The sequence below is a fragment of the Elaeis guineensis genome, chromosome 1 (genome assembly GCF_000442705.2).
Source record: "Elaeis guineensis isolate ETL-2024a chromosome 1, EG11, whole genome shotgun sequence".
Taxonomy (NCBI): domain Eukaryota; kingdom Viridiplantae; phylum Streptophyta; class Magnoliopsida; order Arecales; family Arecaceae; genus Elaeis; species Elaeis guineensis.
Window position 1 is genome coordinate 110412840 of NC_025993.2, and position 16904 is coordinate 110429743.

Below are 16904 nucleotides of genomic sequence, written 5' to 3' on the forward strand. Positions count from 1 at the left end.
TGTTATCAGAAATTAATGAGAATAATTGTATGAGAGTAAAAGTTATAATAGAATTTTGGTTCGAAATTATAGCCAGTGGATAGAGATTCCTACAGATCACTTACAAGAATAGTTTCCAGTGCAACAAGGCATGTGAAAAGCTTGGTTCACCAACATCCCTTCGGAAAGAAGATTTACCTAAAGACATCATCCACCAGTCCTCCATGGTTCCCCTTGAAAGCATCATAGAATCTCTTGCATAATTAACCATGTTGTGCATGGCTTGAGGTCATAACAGGCCAGGACATCATCTCAAAAAATAGTCAGTTGGAAAGATAAATATAGGTTCAGGGTTGGTTAGTCTGCTTGAAAATATAGAGCCAACATCGGTTTAAGCTCCAAGTGAACTCGTACGTCTTCCAAACAACTAACACATGGCTGAATTGGTTCAACCTACAGCTGATACCATACGCAAAATGGAGAGGACTGAACTCACTGTCAGCCTAAACTCGCGTGCATCACATTTTCTACGAGAGTACTATTAAATGCTTGGAGAAAGTGCTGATACTTGGAAAAACAAATACCCAGAATTTCTTAAGATGTATTATTCACTTTTTTTTTTTTTGCATGCTTATTTTCATCAAGGGCTCTTAATTAAGTTGCATTTGATCAGGATCAAAATAGGGTTAAATTAAATATTTAGTTATTTTTTTAATTAACTAAGGAGGAATCCTATTCAGTATCCTATAACCGTACCGTGATTCCACTTAGGGATTGAGTAATGATAGTCTTAGACAAAAGTTAACATCGTTCTTATGTAGATCCCTTCTCCTTGCCTTAAATAGCAAGGAGCATATTATTTGAATGAAACTTTGCGACAGCTAAAATCCCTCTTAACTCATTAATGTTACCAGCAAAACAGGATAAACATTTTTCCCAAAAGCAAAAATAACAAATTTTTTAGCTTTTGAACTTTAAATAAACTATTTCATTCTACAAGATGCAGCGTACAACAGGTTAGAAGTAAATTAACATAGTTGTTTTAGGATAATTCATTAAGCAACTTGAAATAAAATTATCTCAATTTTTTCATGAAATGGGACACACCGCCATCCCACCTCATTCCCACACTTGTGATAAGAGACATCCCAAGATTTCCCGATTAGAATACTAGTAGGACGGTCCTGTACTGCGATATAAGATAGTACCTCATCTCGGTATCCCGTGAGATGTCACACTAGAGCTTGAATCCTTGATTAAAGCCGCATCAAAGAAAGATGTGGTTGATTAAGCTAGGCTGACAATCAGAAAATTAGTTCCAAGATAAAATTATTAACCAAGTCCCAGCTTACAATCAGAATTCCACATGGCCAGAAAACTGCATTACGTTTTCACGTTTAAAATAGAGCTGGATGGGTAACAGAATAGCAGCAACATAAGCAGAAACCAAATAGCACCAACAGGGAATTCTCATCTTGAAGCTTGTAAAATAAACTTTTTACTGGCCGAACAGCAAATGAAAACGTAAAAACACAAAAGCACTGCCGTGAATGAAAAGGAATTTATTGTTAATCCCTTAAAGGTCCGCAGAAAGCAAAACATCAAATTTATAACAAATGCTACACAGAAAAACCAGACACAGTTAAAAGATCACATATGTGCTCCATTAACGATGGACAGAAAATGCACATACATTAGTTTGAACAAGCACCCTTAACACATAATTTACAGTAAATTGAGTGTTGTTATGCATATTCAGGGAGAGATTTTATCTTTCATCTGCTTGAATTCCAACTTGATTCAACATCAGTATGTTAAGGCCGCCCCTGTGTCACAAAATAACGCGTTGTTATCTTCAAATAAAAGAACTATGGACACAATCATTTCGACAGAATCTTAGTCATAGCTTGCAGCCATGGATCCAAAATAAAAAAATATATGACAAACCAATTATATCAGCAATAGACAATCGATGAACAAAAGTTTTAGTATGTTGAAGTTAACTTATTAAAAGCTAAATTGTTTGACCACCCTGTATAACCGAGAAAGTGTCACTTCACAAAAATCTCTCACAACTGCACCTATTACCTCAGCCCATGTCAGATCAACAAAGTAGAGAAATATCCAACAAGTTATAGCATTTAAAGTGAAAGTAAGAGTCTGTAAGTGACAAAAAGGCATTTACAATCCTACTTGTGATAGATAAATTCATACTACAGCAACATTTTATCAACCTACAAGCAAGACATTCATAACCCCTACAAGGAATGTATTTAAAATAGACAAAATTACAGTTACAAGCAACATTTTATAGCATACAAGTTTAACTTAGTCCAGACAATTGTATTTGCAATTAGAAAATCTTGCATATAAAAGTGAAAATGCAAGGATGGTAGTTTTACCCTTTTCTCAGCATGTGTCAATGTACCCTGCTGAGAAAGTCTCTGGAGTGGTTGTTACACAAGCCAGTGTTATGAATCCCATCTTCTGCATCTTCTTCGGGAGGGTTTAGGGGTATTGAGGGAGGGCTTACCCCACTCCCCCAACCTGATATGTTGCCCATGACTATGGGCCATGGGGCAAATTCTACCATAGATATAAGTGCTCTTTGCAAGTCATACCAATATCAACGCATTAAATTATGGCTATGATGGGATACAAGCTTTCTTTGCAAGTCAATCCACTATCAATTCGTTAAACTATGCCTTCATAAGAATGACGGCGCTCGCTCTCACACACACACACACACACACACACACACACACATATATATATATATATATTGGGTCTTTAGCAGGTCTATTGATAGAAATTAATCGTTTATTCCCAGATGCCTTGTCATTCCCTTTTTTTTCATTCTAGTTATTAATATGAGAAGAAATGAAGAAAATTAGGGATACAATTCTACGTGATGTGACTAAAATTTCGTCCCTTCCTTTTTTTTTTTCAGTTCTTTAGGATAAGACGAGGATAGGAAGGAAAGAAAAAAGAAAAAGTGTATTGAACCTCGACAAAAATCTGGTGAATCTAAGATCGAATTTTGGGGAACAGAAATGGAAATGTGTATCCAGATCCAGGGCAGGCGAACGAAATTACCTATATAGAATGAAATAGCTACTGATGCAACTGTACGAAAAGTTGTCTAATGATCTGACCACCCTCCCAGGGCCCCAAGAATGGGTATACTTAGAAACAGAAGTCAATCCTGATTTTCGGTTAGTAGGATGGAGCTATACGCAAGCCAATGCCAAGCGCTTTGATTTTTTTTTAATTAAGGCAAAGCATTATCTTTAAAAGTTAGGACGTTGGTTAATTCGATCAATTCATCGATGGTCAGTAAGTATGATGGTTCTAATGATGATCCTGCATGTATTTCGTATATATCTTATAGGTGGATTTAAAAAACCCCGCGAATTAACTTGGGTTACAGATTTGGTTTTAGTTGTATTGGCTGCATCTTTTGGTGTAATTGGTTATTCCTTACTAGAGGGAAGCAATGGAATCACTTAAGAACCGTATCTCATTTGGAACCATTTCCTTGGGTTTTCGGGGGAGATTTCAATACTAAGCTATCGCTGGAAGAGAAAAGCGGAGGCACCCTTTCTATCACTGCCAGTACCAAGGAGTTCCAAGACGTTGTAAATGACTACAATCTTACTGATCTAGGCATCTCTGAAGCAAAGTTCGCCTGGAGCAAGAGAAACCCACGAAACAATTTTTCCCACCTAGCCTGTAAATTCAATAGATTTCTTGTTTCAACTGAATGGAACCTCATGTTTAGATCTAGCGAAGAGCCCTTCAGTATGCTTAGATCACAAACCTATTGTTTTGGACTCTCCCTCCCTCTCCAGATAGATCCGGCCACGGCCACCCTTTCGCTTTGAAAAGATGTGGCTGGATCATCCATCACTGGAAGCAATCATAAAGGATGCTCCATATTGCTATACATTTAGTTTTGGAACCTGCCCATTTTTTTTTGCTTTTTTTTCTTTGGTGCTTAACACCCGCCAAAAAGAAAAAGAAGCAAAAAGAAAAATTGGGTTCAATTCATAAAGTTTGTTTCGCAGCTTTCTAGTTCGAAAAAATTACCTTCGGTAACTTTTCATTAGTTAGATTCAACTCATAAGTTAAGAGATTTTTTTAATCAGAAGTTTCGAGCCCAGAGGGCTCGGTGTTCTCAATCGGCGAAGCTAAGAGAAGAATAAGATAATAATAAAGAAAGGTGTGTGTTTTCAAGTGAAGAAGAAGGGATTCGAAGGCTATCTCCGAGTGAGGAAGTGAATCAGAGAGCAGCACAAAATAGGCATAGGCTGCGTGACCCTTCTGAAATAGAAAAAGGAATTTCTGGAGTCAGATCAATAGTGTAAGAATCGGGCAAGGAATGCACGGGAAAGGTATTATCCCAATAATCAAAAGAATCCGAAATGGGACTCGTGAGGGAAGACCTTACTTCAATCTTTTTCTCTAACAGGTGATTCGTGGCATAAAGGACAGATTAAGAGCTCTCCAAAAGGGCTGCTTGACAAAAGGGTACAAGAGGTCTTGGGGAATTGGCATGAGAAGTTCATAGCAAGGGTCGTAGCATGGGTGTGAAAGCCGGCTCCCCTCTTGTAGTGGTTCTTTCGGCACTTCCAGTCAGGCCTGTGCACCATTCCAAGCAAGCCCGATCCGCTCATTCACAATTGGTAGACGTTTTATCTGATGAGAGCTGTGTATTATAAGATTGAACCATTTGGTACGTAAGGGATATATATATATATATATATATATAAATATATATATATATATATATATATATATATATATATATATATATATATATATATATATGAACTGCATGCAAAGCCCGCATATCCTGTGTTGCTATATATGGCATTTTGCAAGCAAAGCCAAGTCCAGAAACAACTAAAATTTTCAGGGGCTCGTCTGAGGGGATCTAAGGGATTTCCATTAATGATATGTAGTTGAATGGTTATGACATCAACGTACCAGTTCCCTAGCAACCCATACAATACATCCACTGGAAACCACGTTTTATTAATTCATTGTTTATCAAGGAATATCCATCACTATTGCAAATTTAGTATGCCCTGGTATCCAAAATCATGAACATTCGTGAACTCAAAATATGGCATTTTACACATACTATCAACCTTCAAAATCAATTGAGAGTCTTAAGACTGGCAGGTGATCATATCAGCAAACAAAGCAAGCATGATTTTTAAACGAGTTTCAATAGGATTTATACCTGCCATGGCCGTGGTTGTCCTTCAGGACCAGGGGGGCCCTGCCCTGACTGCCCATAACCGGTACCTGATCCTTGCCTATAATCTGCCGCATATCCAGGTCCTGCTCCTTGTCTGTCATCTCCGCCATAACCTTGTCCACTATGACCAGGGCTCGACCCCCCTCTGTAATCTCCAGTGTAACCAGGCTGTGGATTTTGCATGTAATCTCCATAACCAGAAGAGCCACCATATTTATAATCTCCTCCCTGTCCTTGTGGGAAGTTCCTCTGCTCTGGAGGGCCAAAATTACCTCGATCTCCTTGGTTAAAATCTGTTTGATATGAAGACACTGGACCTCTCCGTTCTCCCTGGTAACCATCTCTCATCCCAGCTGGTGCATAATCTCTTTGCTCACCTTGCGCAACTTCCCTCCTCACTCCAGAAGGAAAATCCCTACCTCCTGGTGGACCATAACCCCTTCCATCTGGTCCAGCCTGGCTATAATTCTGTTGTGGAGCATAATTTCTTCCATCTCCTTGCATATAGCCCTGGTTACCAGGTGGCAGGTTTCCTTGTGGTGGTGGCCTGTTATAATTTGGCCGATCATATCTATTTTGGTTTCTTGGTCTTCCTTGTCTCCCATATTGAATTGGAGGCGGCCTCGGAGTGATAACCCCATTGTCATATTTGTCGCCTGAAATTTTTCAAGACGAAGGGGAAATGCACATATAATTCAACTTTAAAAGTTAAGAAGCTCTCACTAATTAAATATTCTGGTTCAATCCCTAAAAAACCAACTTTATATCAAATGTTATACATGTTTGACACATAGTTCACCATCTAAGAGGATTTGTCAAAATTTGCAAACATAAATAATAAGAATCAAGTGGAAAGTAGCAAACCTCCATACTCCTTGTTTACTGGATCAATATACGAGTCAGGCAAAATGAAGACAACTCCAGGCAAGCCTGATTCCAACGATGTAAGATGTAAGTGTTCAAATCCTGAATTGTATGGATCACACTTGCCTTGAGAGGACACGACTCACCTCGAAACTTTTCAGACATTTCTTCGGTCATTACAGCTTGAAAACCAGTGTAGGTTGTGGTGCTGAGAGCATACATTCTTTTCTTAGCCTCCTCCACACTGCAACCATCAACAATCGATCAACTTAATAATTTAGAATATCCATGTCCATTATACGAAGGACCAAAAATGCCATATATAGTTGAGGTCAGAATGCAAAATATCAAAGCAGATGCAGCAACAGGAAATGAATGTAAAACAAAACAATATTGGATAAAAAATAATGTACACCTTAATGGTTTTTTTTTCAAATAATAATAAAAAAAAAGATAATTAGCCAAATACCACCATGTAGGCCATTTTACGTTTTAACTGAATCAGAAATTAAATTCTAATTTTGCATAGTAAGATTTGAAGAATAAAATCTGCAACCGAACTAAGTTTGGGCCTGTTTTGTATAATTGTTATTTTTGTGTTTTTTTGTATTTTTGTTTATCTACTAATTGGAGAAAAATCACATGTAGATTGATGTCAAAGATGGCAATTTTACAAGTCTTCTTCTATTCCTTGCTTCTTATTTTCACTACTTCTGGAAGCAAATAAACCTTTGATATCACAATCTCAAAAGATTTTTACAAACAATTTAAAAAGCGAAAGGGTTTCATCATATTTTGTTCAATCTATTTCAGTTTTCTTCTCAGGTTTATGATAAAAACAAAGCAATACCAAGCAGACTCTTAATAACCAAATCAAACATCCATAGCCAAAAATAGGGATTAAACCCACACCACTACATGGACTCAAAACGGCGGACAGAAGCAACTAAAACTCAAGGGGAAATATCAAACATTCCAATTCGTAAGGCAGTATCCAACTGATTATACTCCATATGCTAAACCCGAATAAATATTCAAATTCCACCCTCCATCGCATCATACATATGCCACCCATCGAAAACCCAAAACGAAATCCCCATTAAGAAAAACCCAGCAAATCCAATTTAATATGGGAAAAAGATTCGACTTTGACCAGCAAATTAGTCTGCTTGCTTCTCTAATTCAACAAGCTAACCAAGATCTCTACATAAAAGCGTTCATTCAATTGAACACCACCAAAGAACTGAATCCAAAAGAAGAACGAAGGCTCACCTTCCGACGACCTTGGCCAGGGTCTGGATGTAGGTCTCGATCATCTCCTCGCGGGTGGGCGCGGGGTCCTTGGGGAAGTCCATGGTGATGAGCCAGTGGTTGTAGTCGCAGCCCTCGAACAAAATCTCGTCCGGAGATATCTTCCGCTCCTCCCCGCCGTCCATCCGGCGGTCGGAGAGCATCGATGACGAACGGAACGAGAGTGATTGGATCCGATAATAGAGCCGGGTGCGAGGGCTTGCGAGAAGTCCCGTGGCGGCGCGGGGCCGCGAGAGAGGGAGAGGAGGGGAAGAAAAGGAGGCGATCGAGGAGAAGGAGCGAAATTTGAGAACGGAGGAGGAGAGGGCGAGGGCTCGGCGGAGGCGGAGGGAGAGCGCCATGACCGAAGGGTTTAGGGTTCCCAAGAGCTACAAGGGTTTTAGACGGGAAGAAAGGAGGTAAGGATAGCTCGGGTATCGTCTACTACCACGGAACCGGCTCTCGGCAAGTATGAATTATGATCACGTGCGTTGCACGTGATGGGAAGAATAGAATAGATGATTGAGTAATCGTGAGGCGAGCCGTAGTCGTTACTTTTAATTTGGACAAGGGTTTTTAGGTAATAGTGTTTGTAAGGACTAAGGACATATTACAAAGTTTGGTTGTCAATTTAATTTACACATAACTCCCTATCTGGTGAAATATTACAAATAAATCTCTAAGCGGGAAGAACAGAATGGATGATCGATAAGTATGGTTGTCAGTTTTATTTACACATAACTCCCTATCTGGTGAAATATTACAAATAAATTCCTAACTGGGAAGAACGGAATAGATGATCGACAAAACAAAAAAAAAGGTAAAACCATAAAAGTAATCGACGCCTGAGAGATTCGAACTCTCGCGGGGAAACCCCATGTACTTAGCAGGCACACGCCTTAACCACTCGGCCAAAGCGTCGAGTTGATAGCAGTTGTGAATCCAGATATGAATAAAGCTTACACTGAAAACGGACAGCAGCACATCCCACGACCTTCCCATCTGAAGTCAGGCACACTAGCCACCACGCGTATTAAAAGTTGTTCACTGATTAGCCCCCTGACGGCTTTTAACTTTCTCAAACCCTCTCCCCATTACAAAGTAGTCAAAAACAAATCAAGCACCTTTCCCTTTGCTTAATAATAATTAAAAGATCAAGAGTTAATTAGCTATGCTTATTTCTGGGGGGAAGCATCTTACTTCCTTCATTTTATCTCAAAAAATAATAATTATTAAAAAAAAATCAAGGCATGCACATCACAAGCTCATAGAGTTAGTTAGCTGTGCTTGTTTATGTACATATATTTACTAATATCTAGCAATTGCAATTCATGATGTTTTTTTGAAGAGAACAGTTGATGGATAACCATAGCCCCATTCCAACCAAATAAAATTTTGTAAAGTAGATTGAACGAATATACTTCATTTAATTTCACATATTACTCCTTTTCTTTAAAAATTGTGGAGTAAATATGGAAGGATATTATTAGTATAGAAATTTCATACATTTGAAAGGATGGTAATGTGTATGTTGAAAGGGCCTGCTTAAGAACTCTCCACGGAAAATAAAAGCATGAGAGTGAAAAGCGAAATATATACAATATGTGGAGACGCTCAACCCTCTCCCTCTAAAGTTTGCATTGTAAACATGTAACGATAAAGATATTAAAATGCTTTCCATCTGCTAACATGTTTAATTGTTGGTTAATTATAATTAATTACATTTATCTTAGCTGCTGGCATCTCCTTCTATATTGGATTCAAATTCCAATAGTGGCATCCCCTGATATTTCTCATTAAAAAAAAAAAAAAAGTTACATATTGCAGCTTATTTGAAAAAAGCTAATCAAACACCTTAGTCTATATTGAACTTGGTTGAACGAAAGTATTGATGCTAAATGACCTTAATTAATTACATGCAATAACGAGGCTTCCTAGGTCTTCTCGCATGTAGAACAGTGAGGTTATCGACTTACAAGTACATCACCTTTTTGCCATCTGACATCAACACTATTTTTCTCAACTATCACCAAAGCTATTGTTGGCATCTTTGATGTTACTGTTGCCCAAGATTGGAATAAACCACACTTTCTTTCATTAAGATATGTTCCTCAATATGAACCCTTCGCCTTCGGTCTACATTTTGCAGCTCTTTGTACCATCTAGATTGAAAGAAACTTTAAAAAAGATCAATGCATCCTGTATTCTAATGCTTATTGCAGCTGTTGCTGGGCATGCTGGCCTGAAAGGAATGTTAGGTTGTTCCTTAACAAGAACCTCATAGACTACTGAAAGCCTGATGTGGTTCTGAAGTGCTATCTCTTTGCTTTATCCTACCAACTCTTACTCATATTCTGTCTTTCTCTGATTCTTGGAAATCCCCTCGTATCTGGGATAACCTTGACTCTCTTTATGTAATTAGCTTTTTCTAATAAAGTTCAGGTGGTTGTTATCACCCAACTTCAGATTTCAATCCAGAAAAAAAACACTCTTTTTATTGAATTCAGGAGAATTTGATTTCGCTGCAATCAATCATCCTTTATTCCCTATAAAATCCACAATAAAACATAACTCAATGATCATAGTTAGATCATGAAACATCTAGCTACCTTTAGAAATCTTAACTGCATAATTTTTCTCAATTTCGACTTCATCATCTGTTTTTAGTAGCCATTTTCATGTTTTATATTGCAGTACCGATCGTCCACATTCGAGGTGTAGTGAACCACTATAATAGAATGCTGATATTGTAGATTTCGCATGTCAGGAGGGTCCTGTGGTGTCCAAACTAAAGGACGGAGCACAGAAAAGCTGGGGCAGAACGAAATGAGACCGGTAGGTACTCGACGATGTTACCATAGACAAGGTCCCAACCTCTTGTGTGTCATCAGCTTATGGCCAATATAAGTGATCGGCTGGGGTTCAATGCCCGGTGCCACCACCTAAATTGATGATGAGTCATAAGCAATAGTATCATGATGCCAGGTGTCCGTCATGTCATCAGGAGGTGGCCGTGCCATCTGACAGATGAGACATAGCCCAACACTTGCCCTCCACTTTCTAGTCCAAAGATTTCATGCTGGAAAGTAGTTTGTTGTCTAAGGTCAGGTGCCAGAGTAAGCCCTCTTATTACCATGACGACGAGCTGGCAGAGCCTCGATGATCGATCGATGCTTCGGATTTTTCTCGATGTGATAGGGACTCGGGTTGAGGTCGTTGCGGTCAAGAGCTTCTGGATCCAACCGCTGCGGGAATAGTTGCAATAGGACTCCGATTGTAGGTCCATCAGCTGCCACCCTATAGTTGTCGGGAGTTGTGGCAGAAAAGTCAGCATGTCGTCTGATTTCAAAAAGGAGGATGAGACATCTCGTCCACCATAAATGTTAGTATAGGATTTGAGGTGTCATAATGGTTTTAGGCGGAATGGCTCTCGCATGTCCCTTTGGTTTGTGGGGGCATGACACGTGGTGACTTGTTGGGCGTCGGATAGGAATAGAGAGATCCGAGCCATTGGAAGTTTTCATATCAACTTTGATGCTCGAGCTCCGCTCTCGTTCCCCGTCATTATCGTTGTTGGTTATTTTCAAAGTTCTGTCACTGGAGCCTTCCATCCAAGAGTTTCCAAGAGCCCTCGGTAGAGAATCTGGTAGGAGTCTCCTCTCTAGGTCTTTCAGTTCTTTAGACAGCTCTGCAGTCTTAGCTTCGCGGCTTCTAGGTCTTCCTCTAGTAGGTTTTTTGTGTAGTTCCTTCGATGGCTTCTAGTGAGGCTTCTAACGGTCGAGGTAGGGCATCTTTAGGGCCCAACAATGAGAGGTCTCATCTTACCGAGTTTGAGTTGAGAGAGCTCTGGACCCGCTATTTCATTCTATCGGAGTTTAGGCTGGTTGTCTCTAGGAGAAATGAGAGGGTCTTGAGTCCTCTGAAGGATGGCGTCGTCTTTTATGAGGAGGCGCTGCTCGTCAGTCTCTGATTTTTTCTTCATCTTTTCTTCTTTGAACTTTTCGACCATTATAGGATTCTTTCCACTCAGGTGACCTCAAATGGGAGTAGGGCTATCGTATCTTTCATTTTGATTTGCGATATCGTTAAGGTCCTCCCTCAGTGCTCAGTTTTTTAGTGCCTTTTTACTTTAAAGACACACCCATATGATAAGAATTTGTGGTACTTCTTTCCTCGATTGAAGTGTAAAATTTTGTACGATCTCCTGTCTTCAGTCCATAACTGAAAGAATAGATTCTTTTTTGTCTTGTCGAATCATCCCTGGGGTTTCAAGTCCACCCGGAGCCAACCCGGGTCTGATTCATCTATTAGGAAAGATCCTTTCCCAGCTGATGTAGATGACTTCAGTAAGTAGGTCGGGCTTTCGATCATTCAATTCAAGAATATCTTGACTGAGCAGGGTTTGTTTGATGCAAGTATCAGCCTTGTCGTCCCCCAATGTAGGTTGCTCTCCTTTCTAGATTCTCATTTTTTCCATCCTTGGATCATTGGTGGCTAACCTGTTCCCATTGTCACGGTCATCACAGAAATGAAGATCAATATTATTGATCTTTGAGTTGCGGTCGCTGCGAAGCCAGTAAAGAGGAAGGAAAGTGCAGCACTGTCTTTGGAGTAGGAGGCTCCGAAGAGGAAGAAGACGACGACATCTGGTCATCAATTCTATCTGAAGCCGTCCGAAGTGAAGGCGACCACCGAGGAGCGAGGACATCGATTTCTAAAGTTTTCAAGCTGGAGGTTGACGTCGTCATCTCGATGTCAGTGCATCCGAGCTCTCCTCCTTTCGAAGCTGCTCGATCTCCACCTGAGCCTGTCAACCAGAGCCATATGATCACCCTATCGAAGATGGTGAGGAGAAGCGCTTTGGACATCCTGGATGGTTAGCTAGCTCAGGAGCTGACCGATCTTATTTGCCTTTCTGCGGACTGCAAGCTATGGAGAGGATTGACCATGGAGGACATGCTGAGCACTTGCTTTGTTAATACGGTCGCGGTAAGTCTTTTTTTGATTTTTTCTTTTGTCCTTACTTTCTCATCTTCCCATTGAGTTTCCTTTAACCATCCGGTTCATTTTCTAGATGGTCAACTCCTTTAGTATTCTAAGAGAGGTCTTAGCCAATCAAAATTGAGCTAAGATGATCTTTGATGAGGAGTTGAGTAAAAAAAAAGTGGGAGAAAGCTGAAGAGGCATTATCTACCGTCAAGATGAGACTGGACACTATCACAAAAGAGGCCAAGAATGTGAAGATGCACTTAGCGTCTGACCTTGGAGAGAGTCAGGAGAAGATGAGGACTCTGGAGAAGAGTCCGGACAAAGAAATGGAGAGAAAGAAAGACCATGCCAATTATTAGAGCACCATCACCATACTTGAGGGATGGATCCAGCAAGCTAGGGCACAGACGGTAGAGGAGTTCAAAGCATATGCTACTTTTAGAGTCGAGGTGGCTGAGGGTGCGATATTTTTATATCATGTTGGCTTCAGAGAATGTCAGAAGCGGTTGAGGAAGCTATACCTTAGGATCGACACCAGTCATGTCATTGCAAAGCTGCCTGAGCTGGAGGATGGTGAAGATGAAGAAGACAATGCCGATGCTCCCAAAGTTGAAGCTTTAGAAGAGCCCTCTCGACCTTCGAATGATGCGGCCGCCGCTAAAGCGATTATTTCGAGTGTTGTATCGGATATTGTGGCCCATCATGCACATGAGGAGGGGGCCCGATCCGATGCCATGCATCCCGATGTCAATGACCTGGCTGCGATTGACGTTGGTGGTCCTAATCCTGATGAATCCCAAGCGCCTTCATCTGAAGGCTTCAGGATCGACACATCAAAGGATCGGCCTGTTCTCAAGGTCGACACATGATTCTATTACTTATTATAGTTCGGCCCGAATTTATGTCTTCATCTTTATTTTTCACTGGTAGCTATATAATAGAATTTTGTAACTAAGCATTCGAGAAACAGAAGAGGTTATATTTTGGGAGGTTCTTCCTATGCTCCATTCCCCTCTTTCTTTGTTGTTTCCTTATCTATGGAGCACCTGTAGGTGTTGGAGAAGGTTTGTTTATACTACAGCAATATCATCTATTTTGGTGAGGAAGACAAGATCCAAAGGTCCTCCAAAATCGCTATCAGGTTTCGGGCCCTTACAGAGAATACAGTTCTTTTCTTTTGGGCGTACGAGATGGGCTTTAATAGGTATATCCAGAAGGTGAAAGAGTTCTTTACGAACCTCAAAACAAAGTTTCTTACCTTGATGGACATCGATGCCAAGCAGCTATGCCAGGAAGTCTTTGGAGCTCTGTCAGATGCTTTCAATCGGGTCGCTGTCACCCCTCTTGATGCCACGATCTCATAGATCAGAGAGAAAGAGGATCTTGACTAGGGCTTAGCTCGGGGCCCTAAAGCTCTTGTGGAGTTAAGCCATCAACCAACGCGGCCCGAAGATGTGGGAGGTTGTTGCAGAGCCATCGAGATGAGGGCCTGAGGTCAAAGAAGGCAATGACTCATTCTTCTTTCACTTTTCCTTTATTATCTTTGTTCTTTGTTTTTCTTTCCTCTTCAAATGACATAACAAACATTATGAAGAAACATTAATAGACAGGGTGAGTGTTTCACGACTCATTTCATCTTCTCTCCTTTTTCCAAACAAGGACAATCGGGGATCCCATATGAAATGAAATCTCTTTGATGTTTGAGTTCGTCACTTGTATTTTCCACATTGAGTTTGTCAAACCCAAAGCGAAGTGGCCACACACAATATAGGTTGTAGGCCAAAATGACATATGTTCAAACTGAAGGGATTCATGACATATAGAAAGAGGACAAATGTCTAGTAACATGGATTCTATTTAGCATTTCTTGGAAATAAGGTTCACTGATAGTATGTTCTTAGATTCTTGAAATTCTAAGTTCGAGGTATAGATGTACCATCTAGCTTCTAGATTCGATAGGACTCAGGCCAAATGATTTCAGAAACACAATAGGACCCTTCTTAGTTTGGGGCTAACTTGCCTTGCTCGATCGATTTTGAGACTTCAGCCCAACGCAAAACAAGATCGCCACATCTAAAGATCTTCAGCTTGACCCTTGAGTTATAGTAGCGGGCAACTTTTTATTGATAGGAGGCCATTCTAATTCGAGCCCTGTCTCTGACCTCTTCGAGGAGGTTGAGTTTGGAGTGAAGTCTTTCAGAATTCTCTTGTCGCTGAAGTTTTGCACCTTATAAGAAGGGAGGCCGATCTCCATAGGGATGATAGCTTCTATGCCAAAGGTGAGTCTGAAGGATGTTTCTTTAGTTGGCGTTCGAGGTATAGTTTGATAAGTCCAAAGGATGTTGTAGATCTCGTCTGCCCACAGTCCCTTAGCTTGGTCTAGCCTCTTCTTAAGTCTTTAGAGAATTGTCCTATTCATAACCTCGGCTTCTCCATTCAATTGGGGATACTCAATGGAAGTGAACCAATGCTCGATGTGGAGTTCGGAATAGAAGTCCTTAAACTTGACGTTATCGAACTGTCGGTTATTGTCGGTGATAATTATTCTAGAGAGCCCGAATCTGCATATGATCGATTTTCAGATGAAGTTTCTCACTTTTTGCTTGATCTGGGCTAGGGGTTTGATTTTTATCCATTTTATGAAATAATCTATTACCACGATCAAGAACTTTCTTTAGCCTGATGCCATTAGGAAAGGATCAAGGATGTTTATCCCCCACATCACGAAAGGCCAAGGGGACAACATGGGAGTGAGTATGGATGCCGACCTCTTTTGGATACTGAAATTTCTCTGGCACCGATCGTATTTGAGGACGAAATCTTTCACATCCTTTTACATTTTGGGCCAGTAGTACCCTTGTCATAGGAGCTTGTGCACCGATATTCTACTTTCGATATGGCTACCACAAATACCTTCATGGACCTCACATAGTGCATACTTGGCTTCTGATGGCCTAAGGCATCTGAGCAGCGACATTGAAAGTGATTTTTTGTAGAGATGACCTACAAGCAGAATATATTGTAGTGCATAGCACTTGATCGTTATAGCTTCTTTTTTGTCTTCAAGGGTCCTATCGTTGGTCAGATATCTAATTAGTAGGTCCATCCAACTCAGCCCTTCATCGAACTGGTTAATATCGTCGATTTCTTTGATGGTAGGGATGCTTACGTGTTTGATGTAGATCCTTCATCCTAGATCAGTGATGTTGGATGTAACGAGGTGGGACAATGCATCAACTCAGGCATTCTCCGATCTAGAAATCCTTTGTATGTCCAGCTTCTTGAATTTTTAAGAGAGATCCTTTATCTTTCAAAGGTACCTGACCATTATAGGATCCTTTGTCTCATATTCGCCTTGAACTTGGTTTATGACAAGCTGAGAGTCGAAGAACACTTTGACTTGATCAAGATCGAGCTCCTTAATGATTTTGATTCTTACAATAAGCGCTTCATATTCGGCCATATTGTTTATGGTGTCGAATTCAAACCTCGATATATACTCGATAATGACCCCATCGAGATTTGTGACAATCAAACCTGTGCCACTTTCTTGAAAATTTGAGGCACCATCCATATGTAATATATCCACCAGTTATCTCATTTACCGATCTCTAACAATGTGGTATCGCCACTTGGCTCTTCTTCAGGGATCGTATACTCGACGATGAAATTTGTCAGTATTTGTGGCTTTATCACCGATCGGGGTCGACACTTAATATCGAACTCTCTGAGTTCGATTGTCCATTTCATCAGATGATCAGATGTGTCTGATCTCCGAAGGATGGCTTAAGGGGCTCATCGATGAGCATGACGATGGTATGGGCTTGAAAGTATGATCAGAGGCACTTACTGACGATGATAATAGCGTAGATTATCTTTTCGATCCTCATGTACCTGGTCTCTACATTTCTGAGGATCTTGTTGGTGTAGTAAATGGGCTTCGCCCACAGCTTCTTCTTGGATGAGGATTGAACTTATTGTTTGCTAGGTGACTGACAAATATATGTATAGCTTCTCACCTTCTTCAGGTTTAGAGAGGAGAGGTGTCAATCTCAACTACTTCTTGAGTTCGTCAAATGTAAATCAACACTCTTCCGATCATTCAAAGTTCTTTACTTGCCTTATCATCTTGAAGAATGGGAGGTACTTTTCAGTCGATCTAGAGATGAACCAGCTTAAGGCCACCACTCTTCCCATTAGGCACTGAACTTCTTTCTAATTTGTTGGATGTTTCATTTCTACAAGTGCTTGGATTTTTTCTGGGTTAACATCGATTCCTCTCTGAGTGACCATGAAGCCTAAAAATTTTTTGAAACTTATCTGAAAGCGTACTTACTTGGGTTTAGCTTCACCTGGTAGCACCTAAGCTCATTGAAGGCTTCTCCCAAATTGATGATATGCTGACCGACTTCGATGCTCTTGACGAGCATGTTGTTAGATGTATGCCCTAGAAGCCAATTAGACTGACACATGTAAACTTTCTAAGAGCATAATTTTATATTTAAATTATTAAAAT

At 40.3% G+C, this 16904-nt stretch overlaps 1 protein-coding gene and 1 non-coding gene across 2 annotated transcripts; both read right to left on the reverse strand.

Annotated features, from left to right (window-relative positions):
- Nucleotides 1–1521: 1521 nt before the first annotated feature.
- Nucleotides 1522–7854, reverse strand: LOC105038509 (uncharacterized). The gene is made up of 5 exons (XM_010914333.4): nucleotides 7382–7854; nucleotides 6256–6353; nucleotides 6110–6175; nucleotides 5228–5901; nucleotides 1522–1805 (listed from the first exon to the last, which is right to left on the reverse strand). Exons 1-5 carry the CDS (start codon nucleotides 7759–7761, stop codon nucleotides 1794–1796), a joined length of 1230 nt encoding a protein of 409 aa, XP_010912635.1. The 5' UTR covers nucleotides 7762–7854; the 3' UTR covers nucleotides 1522–1793.
- A 384-nt stretch (nucleotides 7855–8238) lies between these two features.
- TRNAS-GCU (transfer RNA serine (anticodon GCU)) lies at nucleotides 8239–8320 on the reverse strand. Its single transcript has one exon. It is a non-coding gene; the product is annotated as a tRNA-Ser (tRNA).
- Nucleotides 8321–16904: the final 8584 nt, after the last annotated feature.